Here is a 23,406-nt window from a genome sequence, read left to right on the forward strand (position 1 = left end):
TATGTCTGGACAGAAACAGAGTTTCATGCTTTCATTTGGGACTGCCTGCCACAAAGGAGGTTGAATCTGTCCTGTGAATAATTAGATAAATCCTTTACCTTAGCTCCTATACTCTGCTACGAATTGCTGCAATGACAACAAAACCACTTTTGTTCCGAGACCAGTAGTTTCACAGGCAGGACCAGCTTGGAGCTGGTTCTAGTTTTATTTCAGTGAAATAGATCAAGATGACATGAAATACACTCTTACCCTGGAAACTTTTCCCTGTCCATAGTTATAAATACACCACATTATTGTGCTTGGCATGCTGTATGCTAATAAAGGTGAGGGCTCTGAAACTCATTAGGAAAGGGAGAGGGCTGCAGTGCAGAGTGAGGACAGTGTGAAGCTAAGGTTGATAACCATGGCCTTGTCCAGAATAGGCCATGGGAGTTTTCTTATCTCACTTTGGCAGGAGGTGCTGCTAGCTTCCTGTGCGAAATCAGGAGCATATGCTGCTTTCCTCTTGTTGTTTGGCTTCCTCCGCTACACAAGACGGTTCCCAGCACTGTGATTATCTTTGCATCTTCAAACATGGCACACTCTGCTTCCTCAAGGGCTTGATGTATTCTTGAGAAGCAGGCTGGCTCCCCTCCCCCAGGCCGCTTCTCTAGGGCCCCTGCCTGTGCCAGATTTGCACATCACAGAACTTATTTGAAACTAGCCTTAACTTCTGGTTGCATATGCCAGCTCTTCCAAAGAAGTGTGAATTCCCAAAGCTAAGGGTGATGAGCAGGTCCGCTGGTGAAGCTTGCCCACCACTGCAGGCAGCTGGGCAGGCAGCCTGTGCTGCCACCTTCCTTGGCCCTCAGCACCAGCAAAGCCACTTGCAGCCCTCCTTCCCATCATACTGGCCTTCCCTCGAAATCTTTAGGAGAATGGCTTCTGTTTTACAAAGGCATAGGCTCATTCTCAGGCCCTCAGCACAAGGGATGAAGCCTGCCTGTGCAGGTGGGGGGGTGTGCACATGGGCAAACGCGCATGCGAGCACGCACGCAGGCATATGGAAAAAACCGCTTAAGGAGTGAGAAACCCGATTACTGTGCTTTTCCCAGCACTCAAATAAGGCAGCAGAGTCTGATTACCTTGCTGCCACATTGCATAATGTTTATAAACGTACGTTTGTACGTGTACCCCCTTAGCATGTGTTATATAGGATCACTGCACGTGCGTAGTTGCACCCACAAAACAGGGACGTGGAAAGATCTGCAGGGACACAGGTATGAAAAGTGCTTAGAAATGTGCTAGCAGATGTTAGCTTGTTTATCAATCTCTGTGCACACTGTGTGCTTTTTCATTAACCTGGCGGTAACCCTGGGGTAAGCTTTCCTGAAGATGCAGCGTAAGGAGGGCTCGTCCCACGACAAAACATTGAAGGAATTCATGTGCTCCAGAGACGTGGAGTAAGATTCAGATAGCCAAAATTCAGTGGGATTTCCCTGAAAGCACAGACAGTTCTTGCTAACAATAGGATACTCTTGCTATTTGACTGAGTGGATAGTTTAAACCTGTAATTTCTTTATAAGGCAGAAAAATATGTAGCTGATGTTATCTGAGGACACATGCAGTGCAACATCAATTGAATTAACAGGAAGATGATTGTGTGTTTTGGTCCTAGCCAGAGCAAAGTTTTATATTTTCATTTTTCTCTCTTTCTTTCCAAGCATCTGTGCTTAACACAAATATTTGGTTTGATGACTGCATCTAAGTGCAGCAGAGGCTTTTCTGTTACAAAATGCCTTTTGTTAGAAGCTGAAGTCAGATTACGAGGCAAGACTCTTAATTACTCCCATTTGTCCCTTTCCCATCTCTTCTTGATGCTGCTGGCCTAAGTAGTGGCTTTCACATGGCATCACTGGCAGCATCAAGGGGCAAGAATACTGACCTGAGTAACCATCTCAGAATACTGGAAGTGGCTTGAGTGCTGTCCCTAAGATGTGATATTGTACTTAAGGTCAAATTGAGAGCATTTGACATCTGAGAAGGGAAAGCATCTGGTTTTGCGTCCAAAGGGATGAGCCTGACTTGTCCTAGACTTTGCCTGGCAGCTGCAGTGCAGCTGATTTGTAAATGTTTGCTGATCCAGCAGACCGTGGAGCTGAAGTGGCACATACAACAGTACTTCCAGCTCCTGTTGTGTGCTGTGGGTTGTTAGATAATGTATTCTCAGCTTGATTGTGACTCGTTTTTCATTAAAGCCATGGACAACAGCTATTAACCGTATTTGATTTTCTACTATCATTGCACTAGCACTACAAGCAGCAATTTGGAGATAGTATACTATGTGAAGTCAGTAGAGTTCACATATATGTCTCCAGGGCTAATATTTCATCTAGTGTTTTACATGTGTTTTTCTTGTTATTATGATGGTGTTTTGTATTATGTTATTAATAAGTAGTCAGTGCCTCACTGTGCTAAGACATCAGCAAAGACATAAAACTGATCTCATCCCTAAGACACTGCAACTTAAATATATCCAGTCTTTTTCAAGGGATTATGAGGACAAATATGATAGTAATTATGATTGGAGACTGCAAAGCTGCAAGAAAGGAGACTGGAGATGCCTTTCGAAGATGCACAAGCAGTTTCTTAACAAGCATTATAACTTCTTTGTGACCTTTACTACAACATAGAATCATAGAAGTATTAGGGATGGAAGAGACCTCAAGGATCATTTAGTTCCAACCCCCCTGCCATGTGCAGGAACACTTCACACTACATCAGGTTGCTTAAAGCCACATCCAGCCTGGCCTTAAAAACCTCCAGGGATGGGGCTTCCACCACCTCCCTGGCCAACCTGTTCCAGCGTCTGACCACCCTCATGGTGAAGAACTTCTTCCTAACATTCAATCTGAATCTACCCATTTCTATTTTTTTCCATTCCCCCTGACACCCTAAAAAGTCCTGCACATGGTTCTCTGTAAGGGCTTCTGTAGTAAGGAGCATAGATTTTTAGCTTTGGAACAAAGAAATAGAAATTCGTTCTGTGGGGAAAAGAAACAAAAAAATTAACTAATTTTTTAGTATGGGTGAAATGAGGTTCTGGGGTCTATGTCTTCCTGTACAGAGATTGCCTGAGTATCCAGTCATAAGGATGTGCCTTAGGTATTGCCTGGTTTTGTGCCTACAGTACTGGCATCATGAAATAAGTTTTGATATCTGCTTTGGGGTGTAACTGTTATCAGCTTACCAACATTATTCTATCTTCTGTGTTCTAGTCTTGTTACAGAACCAGGCATCTTAAAGTGTTAATGGCACCTGTCTTTCTGAATAATTTTTAACCTTTTTTTCCAATCTGAACACATCACCAAGTTTTTATCCTTTCCCCCTCTGGGGAGTAGAATAGAATAGAATTAACCAGGTTGGAAAAGACCTTTGAGATCAGCAAGTCCAACCTATCACCCAACACCATCTCATCAACTAAACCATGGCACTAAGTGCCTCATCCAGTCCCCTCTTAAACACCTCTAGTGATGGTGACTCCACCACCTCCCTGGGCAGCCCATTCCAATGGCCAATCACTCTTTCTGTGAAGAATTTCTTCCTAACATCCAGCCTAAAGCTCCCTTGACACAGCTTGAGACTGTCCCCTCTCATTCTGAGACAGGTTGTCTGGGAGAAGAGACCAACCCCCATCTGCCTACAACCACCCTTCAGGTAGTTGTAGAGAGCAAGAAGGTCTCCCTTGGGACTCCTCTTTTCCAGGCTAAGCAACCTCAGCTCCCTCAGCCTCTCCTCCTAGGGCTTGTGCTTCCAACCCCTCACTAGCTTTGTTGCCCTTCTCTGGACACATTCCAGCAACACAGCATCAAGATCAACTCAGCAGTAACTCAGCATCAACTGTCTTGGATAAGAGAAAGCTCCAAGGAGACCTTATGGTGGCCTTCCAATATCTTAAGGGGGCCTACGAGAAAACTGGTGAGGGACTTCATAGTGTGTCAGGTAGTAATAGGACTAGGGGGAATGGATCCAAGCTAGAGGAGGGTAGATTTAGATTAGACATCAGGAAGAAGTTCTTCACTATGAGGGTGGTGAGATACTGCAACAGGTTGCCCAGGGAGGTAGTGGAAGCCCCATCCCTCAATTTTTTTAAGGCCAGGCTGGATGTGGCTCTGGGCAACATGATCTAATGGAGGGTGTTCCTACCCATGGCAGGGGGGTTGGAACTAGACGATCCTTGAGGTATCTTCCAACTCTGGCAATTCTGTGATTCTGTGTGTCTTTAATCCACCCTGCCCTCAACAGTCAGAAGTTGGCTTTTAAATCAAAGTGTAGAAAAAGGGGTTGTGTATATAGGGCTTTCTTGCCATTCTATTGCTCTCTGTCTATTCTGTACACGAATCATAGAAAAGGCCTCTAAGGTCATTGAGTCCAACCATCAAGCCAGCACCACCATCCATGGCCGCTAAACCATGTCCAGAAGTGCCATGCCCACACATTTTCTGAACGCTTCCTGAGTTGGTCACTCTGCCAGCTCCTTGATCAACCTATTCCAATGCCTGACCACACTTTCTGTGAAGAAGTCTGTTTCACTACACATGTTAAACCTTCCCTGGCATAGCATCAAGCCATCTTCTCTCTTCCATCGCCTGATATTAGGGAGAAGAGACTGACTGCCACCTTTCTAGAACCTCCTTTCAGGTAATTGTAGAGAGCAATGAGGTCTCCCCTCAGCCTCATCTTCTCCAGACTAAACAATCCTAGTTCTGTAAGCAGTTGCTTGTAAGACTTGTTTTTCAGACCCCTCACCAGTTTTGCTCTCCTTCTCTGGAGATGCTTCAGCATCTCAATGTTCTTGTAGTGAAGGGCCCAAAACTGAGCACAGTACTTGAGGTGCAGCCTCACCAGTGCTGAGCACAGGGGCACCATCACTTCCCTACTCCTGCTGGTCACACTGCTCCTGTTACAGATTAAGGCCTGCCCCTGTTTTCTGACTTTTTTTTGAGCTCACTAAGCTTCTCAATACGAGCTAAGAAATTTGGGCAGGGGATCATCTCTGTGTTCATGATTACAGCCCAAGTTAGTTTACATATCATAATTTCTTTAAGCTGTAATATCTGCTAAGGCCTGGGCAGTTTGACGCAAAGTTGCACAACTGAAAGCAAGCATGTAAAGAGTGTACCAGCGATGTTATAAACAACACAAAGTTTAAGCAAACTGCACAGCTAGCTGAAGGGAAATGAACCTCATTCTTTGGTCAGGATTGCATCACATGTCATTACCCAGTCAGTGGGCTTTAGAGGTCGTATCTCCAAACAGCTGGTATACATGTCAGAACTATTTGATTACAGATAATACTACAATTATCTTTCAAATCCATGGAAGATCAAAGGAACATATCGTATCTGAAAGAGCCAGCCCTTGCTGAAGGCCTAAGTTGTACTGATGAAGCTGGAATTGAACATGCCACAAAAAAATCTTGGATGAAAAGCAAAACTAGATATCCTCAAAGAAGAAAAGGGACAGGCATAATTTAAGAAGCATTCCAATGTTTTTGTTTCCATGTGTACCAAATTAGGCTTTGGGAAAGAAATTAGCTCTACCATGACCCCACCTGAATGTTCTGATTAGAAGCCAATTTGTTGCATAAGGCAAAAACATTTTTTTCCCTGAGATTTCCATTCATTAACATGGCTTTGATTTTTTTTTCAGATTAAATGAACATTTAAATCCCTTTGGCAATTAGGTATAGTTTAACTTTATTTTGCTAATTTGCAGGATTATGGCTCGTGGTTTAGAATCATTGAACTCCAATATTTATGTCAGATTTTGCCATTTTGTCAAATGAACTAAAGAAAACATTCAGAAATGAGAACTTGCACTTTTTTGCTTGATGACAAAAAGACTCTGCACACAGTGAAACAGCATCCAATACATGGAGCTTGAAACAAATCTAAGTTGTTGTGAATCTAAGGCTGAAAGTAATATGAACTTGCGCTTGAAGCCAAGCCTGGTCCATGACAATGGCTAAAAACAGGAGCACTGACAATGTGAGGCTGGTCTTGCACATCCCAACAATTAGGCTCAGACTGTAAATTTTGACCTCCCAGTCCACAGTGGGTTGAATGTTAGCACTTAATCCAGAGAGCTAATACTCAAGGAGTGGTTATGGAAGTAGATCAGGCTGCATCAGGCTCCAAACTTCAAGATTTAATGAAAAGTTAACTGTACGTGTCTGGTCATCACAGCACCTGCAGCTTCCCTAACTGATCACTGTTTCCAAAAGAATTGCTTTGTGTTATATGTTAAATGCTTCACTCTGTCATCAAATCCCTAAAACTTCAATTTTTGTTGTCTTCAGGCATGGATTTTGCTTTTATACTGATGGCGCTTTCATCCTGAAAGCTGGCAGCAACATGGGAAACAGGATCCAGAGCATCACTGAGAGAACAGCTGTAATAGAGGGCAAAAATAAGGTATGATTCTTTTCTGTGTGACAGCCTGTGTTGAAAACCACTCTAAGGTGCTGATGAGACAACAGTGAAGAAGCCAGTATTTTTATACTGTTTAGATTTGAAGAGCTGCATGTGTACAAATAACTGATTTGTCTGCTGAGATGTAGAGATGTACTCATTTCTGCATGCAATCATAGTAAGGTTAAGTGAGACAGGCAAAGAGAGCATGGATCACAGGATTCACCGTATCTGCTCTCTTAAAGCTGGCCTGTAGTATTTTGGGGCAGTTCAGGAACAAAGGGGCAGGGTTCCAGGCCATCTTTGCTTCATTTTGTGACATTGCACAATTTCCTGTTGTTTTTCCTATGAGAATTAAACAATTTATTCTCATTATAGAGTTTATTCACAGATGTGGTCCTAGATTATTAGATGGCCAGGTCTTTTCTTGCAATAAAAATGTTAAAGGGCCAAATGAATCCAAATTGCAAAAGCAAAGTTTGGGAGAGATCTCAGTTAGAGAAAGCATGATGACTGTCCCAGTGGCTTTTACCACCTCAATGTTAAGTGTCTAGTCCATCAAGCATCCCTTTGTGGGCCATGCCTGTAGTCTGTTGGTGTCCAGGTCTGGGCCCCTCAATTCAAGAAAGAGTTGCTTGAACATGTCCAGAGAAGGGCAACAAAGTTGGTGAGGGGTCTGGAGCACAAACCCTATGAGGAGTCACTGAGGGAGCTGGGCTTGTTTAGCCTGGAGAAGAGGAGGCTCAGGGGAGACCTTATTGGTGGGGGTTGGTCATTTGTCCAATGTAACCAGCACCAGAACAAGAGGACACAGTCTCAAGCTGCACCAGGGGAGGTTTAGGCTGGATGTTAGGAAGAAATTCTTCACAGAAAGAGTGAATGGCCATGGGAATGGGCTGTCCAGGGAGGTGGTGGAGTCACCATCAATGGAAGTGTTTAAAAAGAGACTGGATGAAGCACTTAGTGCCATGGTTTAGTTGATCAGATGGTGTTGGGTGATAGGTTGGATTTGATGGTCTCGAAGGTCTTTTCCAACCTGGTTAATTCTGTGAGACAAAGATGAATTTGCTGGGAGCCATGGAGGATTGTCCATCCATTAAAACCTTCAAATTAAGGATGCCCTAAATGAGCTGCACTGTTCTGGGTTAGATATGAGACCAATTTGGTGTGGTTGGGTAGTCTGTGAGTAGTTCAGCCGAGGATGCATAATGTTATGCAGCCATCACTGCACCTGATTTCACAGGTTAGTATGATTTGTGGCAGTAACAGATGAAGACAGACATTTTAAAGCCTACCTTATTCTAGGCCTCTCACTTCTAAGAACACTGAAATGCTTTTTTGTCATTCTAAGGGCATTGAGGATGTAGATCTCCTTTCCTTGATGGCTGCCTTCAGTCTTCTGCATGCAAAACCGAGTATAAACTCTAATTATGCTCAGGTTAGGGCCCTTTCACACACCACAGAATAAGTAGGGCTTTGTGTATGAGCACAGATCAGGCCTGGGACTGCATTTTCTCCTGCTGTTGTATTATTTAGAAAGTGCCACAGGTGTTCATGGCACCATTCCAGCACATGGGAACAGGCTGGATCCCAGTGAGGCATTTGCTCTATTTAGCTGGCCACCTTTACGTGCTCAAAGATGAAGGCAAAGATGGGAGAAAGCAGCTTCCTTGGGGAGACTATTGTAGGAAAACATAAAAAATGAGATAAAGAGAGGGATTGGAAGGAGGAAAGGGAAATAATTTCAGGCACAAGAAGACACAATCTATTCCAAAGGCAAAATGATGAACAAAAGATGGTAAGAACCAGTTCTTTTCCAGAAGACATCTAGTCATGCTACGGGTGAAGTCCTACCTGTTTTCAGGGTGCAGAAGGAGCTGTCTAACGACCAGATCTCATTCTCCTTGTGTACCATGCATTTTGGAGACAGCGGAAGAGGAGTGGCTGAAATGTGAAAGCAAGTTCCAGTCAACAGCAAATAAATTCCTCCCTGGAGGAAGATGCTAATAATGGGTCCTTGCAGCAGAACTGCAGGTTTTGTTTGAAGTCTTTGGCAGGTAGCCCTTTGTAAAAAATATGCCCAGAAATGAAGCAAGGAATGGCCTCTGCATGTGTTACATGGAAAGTTTTGCAGCGAAACTTAGTGGTTCTCCTTGCAAGGCAATTTAGTTGAACTAAGAAAGGTCTGCCTTTCATTGCTTTGCTCTTCCTGGTGCCTACAGCGAATGGGAGGTTAATGAAACGATCTCTTTGCTCAGCTTATGGACAGCTTTCCTAAGATTTCTGGATTTCTGCTGCTCTTCTGTAGCTTTTCAAGCACAGCTGAATTCCTGCTGGGAGTAGAAAATGCTCTCTAATCCTGGGTTCCCAGCCAAGCCATGAGTTGCATGAGCATGCAGGATTTTTTTCTTGTTTTTCCATGGAGTCTATAGCTTTTCAGTCTTTGCAGTCCAAGAGTCATTCTTGGTCTTCTAGGGCAAACTCAGAGACACAGTTCAGACAAAGCCCTTCTGCTGGGCTATTGTAAAACTTAATAGCACTGAACTTACTGAATGCAGCATGTCATCACAAGCATCTGGCTCTGATGCACTGCTCCTGTCAGCAGTTCTGCTACTGCAAACAGCTACAAACAGCTCTCTGAGGCACTTCAACATCAACAGAGTCCTGCTATCTAAACAGTGTCTACCTCAGTTCCACATCCAAGCATAGCAAGCATGGTAAAAACAGTCTCAAAGCTCAATGAAAGCAACAAAGATGTAAGAGAAAAACAGTAGGAAATGGATGAAGAAACTTAAAAAACAGAATATTTGCTTTGGTAGGAAAGGAGAAATGGGAGTGAACAGAGGATAAGATTATTGTAATCAAGGAAGGAGATGAACAAGAAATAGTCAAAAGAAGGTTTTTTTCAGCCATCAAGGTAGCTTTTTCCACCTTGCTTAAAGACATTGTACTAGTTCCTTCTGCTTCCTGTCTGTATGTGCATCATTCAAGTTCCTTCAGTTTGGCTTTTCTGCTGTGGTATGTTGATTATTTGTTTGTTTGTCTGTCATTATCAAGGTGGCCACAAGTATATTTTTAAAGTTAGAAAACCCTCAGACTCTCTGTCTGTATGGTTAAAGTAATGCAGGAAGCCTAAGCTACATTACTCTTCTGGTGACAGAGAAAGCATGACAGTGTTTTAGCAACATTTCCGCTGAAGCCTTTCCAAACAGACATTGAGAAACTTGAGTGGTATAATGGAAGAACTTTGTAACATAAGCTGTAATACTTAATCACGAGACAACTCTTGAAGTGATTTGATTCCCCCACCCGAAGTTTTCATTCTCATTCTGTTGGACATTTCAGTGACTTCCTACAAAGCTGGGCTATTCTTAGGCTTATCATGTAAACAGATCGCAGACACTGCCCTGTCATTCAGCTGCTTAAAGCCATCACTTCTCGGTGTTCCCAGCCAAGGTTAACTGCTATGTGTAACTTAGGACTAATACTGATTATTATTAGTAGTAGCACTAGTATGATCAATATTTTTTTTAATTGTCAGTCTGTGAATGATCGGCAACAACGAGGTCCAAAGAGCTGCTATATTCATTGGTATCACTGCATACACATCAGGCACGTGTTCTCTCCCATGTGTGCAGGCACAATGGTTTATCAACAGCTTTGAAAGGAGTCAGTACTTCTTGTACAGGAATACAAGGGTCTACTAGCAACAGATGGAGCATATATGTCCCAGAGGGGGAGAAAGATCTTAGCACATGAGAATAGCCTATCCCACAGAGGGGAAAGGGTTTTAGGAAGGGAGTTGGCAGGACTCATTGACAGGGCTTTAAATTAGATTTGAAGGGGGAAGGGGCTGAAACCAGTCCCCACAGACAGGAGTCTGAGGGTGGTAAGCTGGAGTCAGGGGTGAAACCAGCAGCCCAGCTGCAGTGCATGTACACTAATGCACGCAGTACAGGTAACAAACAAGAGCTGGAAGCCTTGTTACAGCAGGAAAGTTATGATGTAGTTGCCATCACAGAAATGTGGTGGGATGACTCACATGACTAGAGCACTGTAATTGATGGCTACAGGCTCTTCAGGAGAGACAGGTGAGGGAGAAGGGGTGGAGGGGTGGCCCTGTACATCAGAGAGGCTCTAGACGCCATGGAACTAGAGATTAAGGATAATCAAGTTGAGTGCCTGTGGGTGAGAATTAGAGGGAAGGCCAACAAGGGTGATGTGCTGGTTGGAGTCTGTTATAGACCACCCAACCAGGATGAAGAGGTTGATGAATTATTTCATAAGCAGGTAGAGGCTGTCTCAAGATCAACAGACTTTGTTCTTATGGGTGATTTTAACCTGCCAGATATCTTCTGGGAACTTAACATAGCAGACAGGAGGCAGTCTAGAAGGTTCTTAGAGTGTATGGAGGATAGTTATCACAGCTGCTGTGTGAGCCTACCAGGGTAAGGCTTTGCTTGACCTTCTTTTTACAAACAGAGAAGGGCTGGTGGGAGATGTGGTGGTTGGAGGCTGTCTGGGCTCCAGCGACCATGAGATAACTGAGTTTTCAATATGCAGTCAAGCTAAGAGGGGCAGCAACTAAACCTCCACTCTAGACTTCTGGGGGGTGGACTTCAGATTACTTAAGGGACTAACTCAGAAGGTTCCTTGGGAAACAGCCCTTAAAACCAAAGGGGTCCAGGAGGGCTGGGCCTACTTCAAGAAAGGACTCTTGAAGGCGCAGGAGCAGGCTGTGCCAATGTGCCAGAAGAGGAGCCGCTGGGGCAGACGGCCAGCTTGGATGGGTGATGAACTTCTGGGTGAATTAAGGGGGAAAAAGAGGATGTATCATCTTTGGAAGGAAGGAGAGGTTACTCATGAAATGTATAAGGATGTTGCTAGGTCATGTAGGAAAAAAATTAGAGCTTAGACTGGCCACTGCTGTGAAGGGCAACAAAAAGTCCTTCTATAAATATATTAATGGCAAGGGGGGGGGGCAAGGACAAGCTCCACTCCTTGGTGGATACGGAGGGGAACATAGTAACAAAAGGTGAGGAAAAGGCAGAGGTACTTAACACCTTCTTTGCCTCAATTATCAATAGCAGGATAGGTTGTCTTCCAGACAACTGGCCTCCTGAGTGGGCAGATGGAGTCAGAGAGCAGTATAGTTCCCCTGTAATCCGGGAGGAAGTAGTTAGAGACCTGCTTAGCTACTTGGATCCCCACAAGTCCATGGGATCAGATGGGATCCATGGGTGCTGAGAGAGCTGGCAGATGAGCTGGCCAAGCTGTTCTCCATCATTTTTCAACATTGGAGAGGTCCCAGATGACAGGAAGCTGGCCAACGTGATGCCCATCCACAAGAAGAGCCAGATGGATGAGCCAGGGAATTACAGACCTGTCAGCCTGACCTCTGTGCCAGGCAAGATTATGGAACAGGTCATCTTGAGTGCAATCACACAGCACTTACAGGATGGCCAAGGGATCAGGCCCAGCCAGCACAGATTTAGGAAGGGCAGGTCCTGCCTGACCAACCTGATCTTCTATGATCAGGTGACCGCCTGGTGGATGTGGGGCAGGCTGTGGGTGTAGTCTACCTGGACTTCAGCAAGGCCTTTGACACTGTCCCCCACAGCAAACTCCTGGCCAAGCTGTCAGCCCCTGGCTTGGACAGCAGCACTCTGTGCTGGGTTAGGAACTGGCTGGAGGGCTGAGCCCAGAGAGTGGTGGTGAATGGTGCCACATCCAGCTGGCAGCCAGGCACTAGTGGTGTCCCCCAGGGATCAGTGCTGGGCCCAATCCTGTTCAATATCTTTATTGATGATCTGGACAAGGGGATTGAGTCCATCATCAGTAAATTTGCAGATGACACCAAGCTGGGGGCAGGTGTTGATCTGTTAGAAGGTAGAAGAGCTCTGCAGAAGGACCTTGCCAGGCTGGGCAGATGGGCAGAGTCCAAGGGCATGAGACTGAACACGTCTAAGTGCCGTGTTCTACACATTGGCCACAACAATCCCATGCAGTGCTGCAGGCTAGGGTCAGAGTGGCTGGAGAGCAGCCAGGCAGAAAGGGACCTGGGGGTACTGATCAATAGTAGGCTGAACATGAGCCAGCAGTGTACCCAGGTGGGCAAGAAGGCCAATGGCATCCTGGCCTGCATCAGGAACAGTGTGGCCAGCAGGAGCAGGGAAATCATTGTGCCCCTGTACTCAGCACTGGTTCGGCCACACCTTGAGTACTGTGTCCAGTTCTGGGCCCCTCAGTTTAGGAAAGATGTTGACTTGCTGGAATGTGTCCAGAGACGGGCAACAAAGCTGGGGAGGGGTTTGGAGCACAAGCCCTATGAGGAGAGGCTGAGGGAGCTGGGGTTGCTTAGCCTGGAGAAGAGGAGGCTCAGGGGAGACCTTATTGCTGTCTACAACTACCTGAAGGGAGGTTGTAGGCAGGTGGGAGTTGGTCTCTTCTCCCAGGCAACCAGCAGCATAACAAGAGGACACAGTGTCAAGCTATGCCAGGGGAGGTTTAAGCTGGATGTTAAGAAGAAGTTCTTCACAAGAAAGAGTTGTTAGCCATTGGAATGGGCTGTCCAGGGAGGTGGTGGAGTCACCATCGCTAGAGGTGTTTAAAAGGGAACTGGATGAGGCACTTGGTGCCATGGTTTAGTTGATTAGATAGTGTTGGGTGATAGGTTGGACTCAGTGATCTCAAAGGTCTTTTCCAACCTGGTTAATTCTGTATTCTGTATTCTACAAGGGACAAGGAGCGCAGGAGTCAGTACTTCTTGTACAGGAGTACAAGGGACAGGGACCTGCAGGAGCAGTGAACAAGGATCCTGGGTGTGAAATGCACAGAAGAGTGGCAAGAAGATGAGTTCAGATATGGGAGAGAGTAGAAAGTGTTGGCCAAGGAGAAAGGATGTGCCAGGGGAGGTTTAGATTGCATAGAAGGAAAAATTTCTCTACTGAAAGAGTGGTGAGGTATTGGAACAGGCTGCCCAGAGAGGTGGTGGCATTGCCATCCCTGCAGATGTTCAGGAACTGTGTAGATGTGGTGCTTCAGGATATAGTTTAGGGGTCATGGTAGTTGGGTTACAGTTGGACTTGATGATATCAAAGGTCTTTTTCAACCTTCATGAATCTGCAATTCTATTCTATGATAAATCCAAGGAAAGAAGGCATTAGACAGGAGGTAGGGCAATTGAGTAGAGTGAAAAGTTTGGGCAAGTGGGACAACACTCCCTTATTTTGGGGACATAGCCTACTAGACCCACATTTTTGAGAACCTGTATGGGAACAGGAGGTCCCTGACTGCCTCATCCTTCTGCTTCTAGCAAATGCTGGAGACCCACTGACAATAACGTATTCCACAGAAGCTGAGTCTGTGTCACCAGCCTTGTTGCCCTTCTCTGGACATGCTCAAGAGTCTCAATGTCCTTCTTAAATTGAGGACTGGACACAGTACTCAAGGTGTGGCCTAACCAGTGCTGAGTACAGGGGCAGAATGACTTCCTTGCTCCTGCTGGCCACACTGTTCCTGATTCAGGCCAGGATGCCATTGCCCTTCTTGGACTGATGAGATGAAGCAGCATGTGTTGAGTCAGTTCTCAGCCTCTGCACACACCAGCTCTCTGGCCAGTACATCTGTGCTGATTTGCTGTTTGGAACCCAAAAGCAGAAGAGAAAGCTGTGTAGCTCAATACAGCAACAGTAATTTGAATCTTTCTCCTCTACCAACAGCTGATTTTCATGAAATGCTTGAGATCTTTTGATCTTTTTCTGTCTAGTTTGGTTAAAATTGGGTAATAAATTAAAAAAACTACTGAGCACATGGAGGAGTAGAGGATACTGGCAGACAGATGGACAGACAATCTGATCTTACTAGCAAACGAGGCTAAAGATAGCACTAAGAGTGTAGCTTGCCTCTTTTTCAGCATGTTATAACTTCTCCTGGAGCCTTCCTGAGTGCTACTAGAATCTCTGTCAACACTGCTAAGCAGATCACTGGGAGGTGCCAGCTGAGCCAGGCTCTTGGTGAGATTAAAACCTGCAGACATTGGCACCTGTGCGTGCCAAGCTGTGGCTCTCTCCAGCTCCTGAAATTGATCCCCTCCCTTGGTGCTCAAGGGAGGGCTAAACTGAGCTCTGTTTCACCCTTCTTATAGCACTGGGGAACAGGGCAGGGGGTGCCCATGCCATTGCTGTCTGTAGCATGATCTTCTCACAAGTTAGCCAGCTGCATTCATTCTCATGGGCTGTTTGAATGGGACAACACAATGTGCAGAGGGAAACAACAGCTCTGCTCGCTAAACAGCAGTGACTTGCCTGTCTGACCCCAGCAGGGAAGAGATTGCCTGCCTCTGCATATTCACGTTGTGCTGCTGAAGGAAGATAGTTTGGTGTTTCTTCTGTGCTGGTCCTGAAGATGAAGCTTGTTGTTGCAGGTGTTTTGCACTGATGCATGCCAACATGTAAGGCATGCAGATCATGTCTTTGGCATAAGCAGACCAGTCCAGTAGTGTGCTGCCAGTATTTCAGTATGGGTCTTGCTAAATAATACTCCTTTAAGTTAAAGATAAATTGAAGGAGGTAAGGAGAGCATATACTCTTTTTCTGTATTTATTTATTTATATTAACTGATACATCTTCTTAAGAGAATAATCAGGAGGGAATCAATAAGGTTTGCCAGATTAGCCTTGTTCTGTTCAATGTTGAAAGGGCAGCATTGTGCATTTTAAATGTATTGACTGTTTTAAGAAGGTAGGACAGCAATCTCTGAACGGAGCATCTTCATGTCAGTGTCTGCAGAGGCCTTCTGTGAGTTAGGCAAGATTCAAGTTTCCAACCTTTTTCTGAACCCTCTTTCTTCTCTGCCATCAGCTGGAGCAGTGGGAATCTTCCATGTACAATACTTTGAGACAAGAGAAATTCAAGCACACCCTCCAGGGGACAGACTACCCTACCCTGGCTCCAAGCACAGGGATCATGCCAGTTGCTTTACACTCTTTTTTCTCCCAGTCTTTTCCTTATCAGTTTTCACTGCAAACAAATCTGTAAATGCATCTTTCATCTCTCAGGATTTCTGCTTTAGCCTCTTACTTTCTGGCAGAAGCAGAGGCAGTGTGAGATTTGCTTCTGTAGCCCCTGCTTTGAGATGAGCTGGTAGCACAGTGCTTCAGTTGAGGTGACGGTTGCAGAAATGAGAAATCCAGGATTAAAGCTTTGATGGTAAATGGGCTTTGCAGACAGCTGATGCTCAAGATGCCGAGCATGCCAGAAAGGATTTGCCCTGTTCTGATGTCTGATCACGGCAACTGGGTTTAGAATTTCTACGTAGAATGTGGTTGTAAATCCAGGGCCTGAAAGACTCTGTTGCAAAGACAGACAATCCAAGGCTGTGAGAGCTTTATCTCTTGCTCCTTTTGCAGCAATAGCTGCATAGAGAAATCATACAGCACAGGCTCATCTCAAATAGCCATAATTGCTCAATAAAGAGCAGCATGCCAGGCTTAGTTGTGTACACACTGCATCTCTGGTGGGTTTTGGCTGGCATCCATAATGCAGAACATGGACTGCACCACTGGAGGGCTCACAAACTGTTTAAAGAGATGTTATCTTATCCTTATGACTAATTTATAAGCTGAAAGATTTATGCAGAGACACGTTGTCTCTAAAATACTCTGTTCTGTTGCAAAGTCAGTCTTGCTTTTTCCTGGACACTGTGGCTTTCTCTGCCTTAGTCAAGTAAACATACCAATGGTTGCCCTCTGGCACTAAGGCCCCTGCTCATAACATTTATATCCCTTGCTCTCCAAACATCTTCAGCTGCGTAGATGTTGCCTGCTGGAAGTGATCCTTTGCCCGTGCTAGAGGAGTATTTTGGACAGTGCAAGTTGGTCAAAACCAAAATAATGGTGGGGAAAAGCTAACAGTTTAAACCACTGAATTGTAGTACTGGGGAATGTTCTCTGGAGCCATTTAATATGCAAGAAAAGGCTTAATCTCTTAACACTTTGGTCAGCAACTGCAGTCATGTTGCTTTGCTGTAACTGTATCTGTGTGTAACTGTGCCATCTTCAATGTAATCAAAGTAATAATCACATTGTAGTGGGTTGGAACAGTAAAACTCTCATAGGATGCAAAGTTTTGCGTTAAAACTAATACATGTATTTTTCAGGCTCAGAAATACTCTAGTTGTGAGTATAGTAAAATAGACCAATGCCCTGAAGTCAAAGAGCAGGAGCTTCATTCTCCTTCATTGTGCATTTTAGGTAACTGTTCCAACGTGGGCAAAGTTGCTAAGAGGTAATGTGAACTAACAAAAAAACAAAGGTTAATTTTGTGATGGAAAGTCTAGGATGGCAGAAGTGGTGTTTAACCACCCACATTAGGCCTCTGGCAGATGTTGTGGGACTCCTTTTTATTCTGAGTCTGTGCTGATAAAACAGCTGCAGGGATCCTGGTGCTGTGCACTGTGTTCGCACTTTACAGAATTATGTTTAAGCACTGGAAGGAATTCAAAGGGAAGGACAAAATACTGGCAGGGCTGGACCCACACTTTATAATTAAGAATTTGTAGAGGTCAGCCTACTGAATATAGCAAAGGGCTAAATGCAGGTTGTAATTATCCATCTGGTATTACTTGAACCTCTTTCATCTCACAGAAGAGACTGAAAAGTGAGTTAGAAAAATTCTAGCTAGAAATGAGATTAACAGACAGGTAGCTGACCATTGAGGCAGCTTAACAGGGTGAAGTTGCTGTTAGCATCACCTGTAGTCTTGAATGTGGCATAGGGCAGTTTTCTAAAGCAAATAGCCCAAAATCCAATTACTTGAATCCAATGTAATCACTCAAGTAGTAGGAAAAGTCATAGATACTTTGTACTAAAGTATGTTTTGGAAAACCAGAAGATCTGTATTATTTAGGGGTTCAACAAGAAGTACAGTGATACCCATGAGGTCTCTGGTCAAGAGATAGAAAAGCATTGCAAATGTTCAGTGGTTAGAAATGTGGATAAGTGGTCCTTATTTATTACTGACCCTCTTGTGCTTGTCTCTGGACTCTAGCAATCAGGCAGACTTAAAAGAATGTATTAATTGCACAAAAATGATTTTAAAGGTTTTCAGAAAATCCAAATAATCCCAAACAATGGCATTCTGTGGCCACACAATTTCCTTTTGTCACAATCCCAGCTCTGCCTCTAACTCTAGCCAAAACTTGTTTTACAGAAGAACTAAGATGGAAATACAGAAAATTAATCTACCAAGTTCCATCTGACAGTGTGTCCCATTGCTGGGCTCTGTGTGCATACCCCGTGTCCCAGCTCCATATCAGAATGATACTGCAGTTGTTTCTGCATGACTTTATTATTTCATTTAGTGCTCCAGCCATTAGACCATGGTTTTCCATCACCATAAAGGTATAACTTTTATGATTACTGTGAGTTTAATACTTCTTAAGGCACATCAGATGCTGTTAGTTCCTAGTCTTTCAAGGTCTTATCTTGCAAATCGTATTACTTTGTGAAAATATTTATGATGAACCTCTTAAGATGGTTATAAGATACACACAAAGAAAGCCAATATATTGTTGTTTGCTAGTAGAAATATTAAGTCCAAGAAGAGGAAATAATTCAAAAAGGGATGACTAAACATCTCTTTTACTGCTGTCCTTTCTCACCTGACACATATATGAGAAAATGACAGAGAAACCAAATGCATTTAGTGCCATACAGACATACTTTCCCTTCACCATTACACAAGTGCCTGAGGCACACCTCCCCTATTCCCGTTGCAATCTGGCTCTCCTACAGGCTGTTTATCTCCTTGGATGAACCACGCTGTGTCACACTTCATGTTTTATAGCTTATCGTTACCTCTGCAGCAAGAGATAAATCAACCTGAAGACACATTCAAAGATTTTTGGTTATGATGACTCTGATAATATAAAGGTCACCCAAGGAGCTTATTTCCTGTTATTCTTCCATCCTTTCCAAAACTGTACATGGCGACATCTCCCTTAAATAGCCTCAGTGGTGCCCATCACTGAACAAATGGAAAGAGTGGGTCATGGGACCACTGAAATAAAAAAAGAAGGGAAGGTTTTAGCTGAGTTCCTGAGCCAATGAAAGCTAAATGTCTTCTTTCCTTTGCAGACTGCTAGCACTCTTGTTGTAGCTGAAGCCAAATCTTCGGGAATCTACAGCTGTGTGGCATCCAATAAAGTGGGAAAAGCTGAAAGAAATGTCAGCTTTATTGTAACAGGTAAGAACCAGTCACCACTACAGCTCCGCGTGTTTCCTGGTCCTGAGAGTGTAACTGTTAGGCTGTTGTGGCTTTTTCTTATGCCACAGTTTGAGAATTTTAATGTGTGCACCTGTAAACTCATACCATGCTTTGGGGTGATCCTGGCATAACTTTTCACCGCAGCTGGTGTGGATTTCTAAGAAGGACACCAAATTTGGTGGGTGACTCCTCTCTCCATCAAGTATCCAGCGTGACACAAGTTTCTCACAAATATACAAATCTGTAATCACCTCTTAGAAATCACTTAGTCTCTGAAATCATTCTCTACATGATATTTTACTGGCCAGTAAGTCAGTTTCATATGTGACATTGATGTTGCCTACAGCCTCATCCCACTGTCAAGCAGAAGGTTGCATAATATGGTGTCCAGAGCCGTGCCAGCATCTGTAGGCAGGGTGGTGTCAGAGGAGGGATGCCTGGAGTACCTGGGCAGCCCTTCACAGCTCTCAGGGACTATGGCAACTTGCAGGTAGAAAAGTGGCAGGGAATAAACTACAGAGTTTTGTTCCCTCTATGAAGAAAGACAGCCTTGGATGTCATTTGAGCTGTGCCACTGAGAAGACTTTGTTGTGTTAGCTGCATGTATGAGTATGCTTCCAGCTATTTTTCCATTACTGTTTTAAGCTTTAGAAACAAATTATTAAATGTTTGCCTTCAGGAATGACTGAAAAAAAAAAAAGCACAATGAGTTTTTGAGAATAACTACCACATGATGAGGCAGTATCATGTCTGTGTGTGCCAGACATTACAAAAGGACTTGTTTTCCTGTGAAAGATTTAATTTTGGCTCTGTTTACAAACTGGCAGTTCATAGAGCACAGAGGCTGATGAATGCTTGGAGGGTAAGACATTAAGGAAATGTAATTCATTCAGAAATAGGAGAAAATACAAAAAGGTTTAAATATTATGATGCTTTAACCCAAATAGTATAATGTTGGAGCTGAAAGGGGGAAATCATTTTAATGCATATCTTTGAAGATATTTTTTTTTCCTTTCTTTTATGTGTTTGTTGGGTTGTTTCATGGGGATTTTGTTTGGTTGGTTGTTGGTTTTGGTGGGGTTTTTTTGGTTGTTGTTGTCAGTCTCTTGCTTATGATTCTGGTGAGTGATTTTAGTGAAACTCGTTCTGATACTCTACTGAGAGAGCTCAAAAGAGAGTAGGCACACACTAGTTTGGTGGGTTTTTTAAGAAAAAAGAAGGAAGAAAACTTATTTAAAAAAAAAAATATCCCCCCCTTCCCAATTTTGTGGACCAAAACTTATATTTTTTGAATATTTTTACTAGTTGTAATAGAATCGTAGAACAGGAGGTTGGAAGGGACCACAAGGTCCAACCTCTCTTGGGAAAAGTATGGTATAGACAAAATGCCCCAGCACGCTGTCTAGATGAATTCTAAAAGTGTCCAATGTTGGCAAATTCACCACTTCTCTGGGAAGATTATTCCAATAGCTGATCTCACTGTGAAAAATTTTCCTCTTCTGTCCATCTGGAATCTCCCCAGGAGTAACTTGTACCCATCGTCTTCTCCACGTGACTCGTTGTGAAAAGAGAATCTGCAACTTTTTTGTAGCCACCCTTTAAATACTGGAACGTGGTGATAAGGTCTTCCCTGAATCTTCTTCTCTCAAGGCTACACAAAACCAGTTCTCTCAGCCTTACCTCACATGGCAGGCTTCCCAGTCTTTTGATCATCTCTGTGGCCCTTCTCTGGACCCTGTCCAGCCTGTCCTCACCATTTTTTTGTGTAGTGGGGACCAAACTGAACACAGTATTCCAGATGTGGCAAACACTGAATAGAGTGGGATAATGACTCTGTCTCTGCTGGTGATGCCCTTGTTGATGCAACCCAACATCTTGTTGGCTTGCTTTGCCACAACAGCAGCAGTTCACTCACATTGAGGTTGTTGTCCACTGGAATCCCCAGGTCCCTTTCCATACACCTACTCCCTAGCCAGGTATATTCCAACCTGTGATGCACCCCTGGATTATATTTTCCCAGGTGATAGACTTGAATATTTCTTGTTTAACTTCATAAGGTTCTTGTTAGCCCATTCTTCCAGCCTATCCAGGTCTTTCTGCAGAGTAACTCTCTCTTCCTGTGTGCCCACTTCCCAACTCAGCTTAGTATCATCAGCAAAATTCCTCAGAGTGGACTTGATTCCATCCATACAGACCATTTATGAAGACATTAAACAGCATTGGGTCCAATTTTGATCCCTGGAGGGACCGCACTTGTAGCAGGTTGCCAGATTGAGATGGAGCTATTTACCACCACCCTCTGGTGGTGGTCACTGCAGCCAAGACTATCACTAACCCAAGATATTACAAAGCAAGTTTTCCTGGTTTGTGAGTAGCAAGCCCAACACTGCCTTATTCCTGGTTGACACATCTAACACTTATAAGATGAAGCAGTCCTCTATCAACCCAGGATGTTGCTGGAGGACATGTGAGATGCTATATTGTTTTTTCAACAAATATGGGTAGTTGAATTCTCACCATAAAGACCAATTGACTCATGATAGTATTAGCCATGTAGCCAGAAGTTAATGTGCATTATATGTCTACTTCTGACTGCACCCTTTCCTCTAACTGGTAAAATGGCAGAAGAGATAACTAGGACACCCATACTTTTCACTTGCACCCCCAGGGCTTTGTGATCTTTCTTGATTCTTCCCAGGTTCCCACTTGCAGGGCCATTTCTGCCTACATGAAGGAGTAGCAATGGATGGTAGTCTGTTCTCTTGACAAGTTGATGCACTCTCTCAGCAATATCTTGGACCTTGGTTTCTGGAAGGCAGCATCCTTGTCTTGACTCCCTGTCAGGCCAGCAGACGGTTACTTCAGTGCCACTTGACAGAGAGTCACCCCCTACAAGCACTCATTTCTTTTTGCAGCATCCACTGTGTGCTCCTTGGTAGTTTCTTCTTGCAAACCTTGCTTGTGGGTGTCTACAGCTGTTAAAACTTCGTATCATAACACACATCTACATTTAGAAAGTGCCAATTATCTATAAATATAGAAATTTAGTAATGAGCATGAGAAGTATAAACAGATAAGTGACACATAGGCAGGTTTTTTGTTAAAATACAGAAACAAGAACATCTGCACATTCTGTTAATGGATGTAACAAGAACATATGCCACCTCAAAGATGACTGCTGTCCCCACTCTCAAATCATAGTTTTCTTTTCATCCTTACCCTTACATTATGTCTATTTGGGCAGAAAGTTAAACAGCAACACAATTCTCCATAAATGATTGTGACAGTGGTGTCATACTATCATCTTTATTGGGAACTTCATATGCAGCTTTGAGCAGTCACCAAAACTCATTCTCTAAGGCTGTTGCTCTTTTGATGTGGAAGATGCTGAATTTGACCTTCTCTAGCTCTTGCAGCTCCGTCTTCAAAGTGCTGGATGGAAGATCCTGAAACCAAATTAAGCTGTAGTTTGATGGGTCCCGTTTGCTGTATCCAAATCTTCCTCACAATGTTTTGATGGCAGTTTCAAATATTTTAGTGCAGTGACATGAAGGAGTTGGTTTCCCTGCTTAGATCTTACATTCTTAGATGTTGCGGATAGAAGGAAATCCTTCTCCTTAATACCAAAGCTTGCATGAGAAGATGCAAAATATTATGGCTTTTCTTTGAAGATTCTTGCCTTGGCTGGTGTTCAGAAAGAGGGCTGGCAAGCTTTATTATCACTTGGAAATTTTTAATGTCTTGGCTGGTGGCAAACTTGCTACATAGAGTTGTAAAGCTGAAACGTATTTGTCCTTTGACTTCCTGGAGCTGAGCATTTCAGTTTTGTGACGTGGAAAGTCCTGATCATCCACTGACACTCAGTTGCACTGATAGAAGACACTACTGCTGTTTTGTCTTTGCAAAAATCAAGTTAGGCTCATTCATCTGTTTCACACACATAGTACACCAGGCAGGCTTGCATGGTGTAATCACAATTCTCTTCCATCAGGCAGAGACCAAACTGCTGTGGCTGGGTAACAGCCTGTGTTTCATGTCAATGAAACAAACATGTCCAGAATTTGCTGAAAAACACACTGAGGGAATAAAAATATGTGAGCTCTGAATGCTGATGGATTTGAAGGATGTGAACAGGACACTGCAAAGTATTTCCTTCTGATGAGTACAAAACCAATACGTCAGGACTTGTGTGACAGTTTGGGGCTAGTTTATCTTACACTGTTGGATCTGCTGGCGCCATATGAAGCCAGCCTGAAGCACACAAAAGTAAGTGTCTAGGATAAGTGTTTAAGCAGGAGAAGGTGATCTGCTGTAGGAAGAGGAGCTACTGCCATCTATAAATGGAACAAGCCCAAAAGGACTCCAAAGAGCAGATGAAGGCAAAGTGTGTCCTGAACAACAAGAATCCCTTTCCCTGGAGGCAATCTCTTTCAGGCCTTGACCTGGGAATGAGAAAATGCATATGCTTCAGAGAGGCAGCTGTGGTGCTGTGAAGAGCCTTTTCTATAGGCAGAAACCACAGAGAAGGTTGCAGAAGGGCAGAACTTGTGCCAGAAACTCTAGTTTGGTGGTGGCTTTTGGGAAAGGTAGATATGAGGAAATAAGTGTAAGAGATTATATCAGCAAGAACCCAGTAAGACCAAGCACTTTCTTAAATTGTTGTAAATGTCATTATTTATGAGCTTTAA

The 23,406-nt window shown here is 43.8% G+C and overlaps 1 protein-coding gene across 2 annotated transcripts in view; it reads left to right on the top strand.

The window, feature by feature from the left end:
- Positions 1 to 23,406, top strand: part of FLT1 (fms related receptor tyrosine kinase 1) — a 79,244-nt gene that overhangs the window by 51,810 nt on the left and 4,028 nt on the right. For both annotated transcript variants that reach the window (XM_054164494.1, XM_054164493.1), the window contains exons 11-12: positions 6,341 to 6,455; positions 18,589 to 18,697. In XM_054164494.1, coding sequence (XP_054020469.1) covers positions 6,341 to 6,455; positions 18,589 to 18,697 — 224 coding nt within the window. The remainder of the gene's footprint in view (positions 1 to 6,340; positions 6,456 to 18,588; positions 18,698 to 23,406) is intronic.

The sequence above is a fragment of the Dryobates pubescens genome, chromosome 10 (genome assembly GCF_014839835.1).
Source record: "Dryobates pubescens isolate bDryPub1 chromosome 10, bDryPub1.pri, whole genome shotgun sequence".
NCBI lineage: Eukaryota > Metazoa > Chordata > Aves > Piciformes > Picidae > Dryobates > Dryobates pubescens.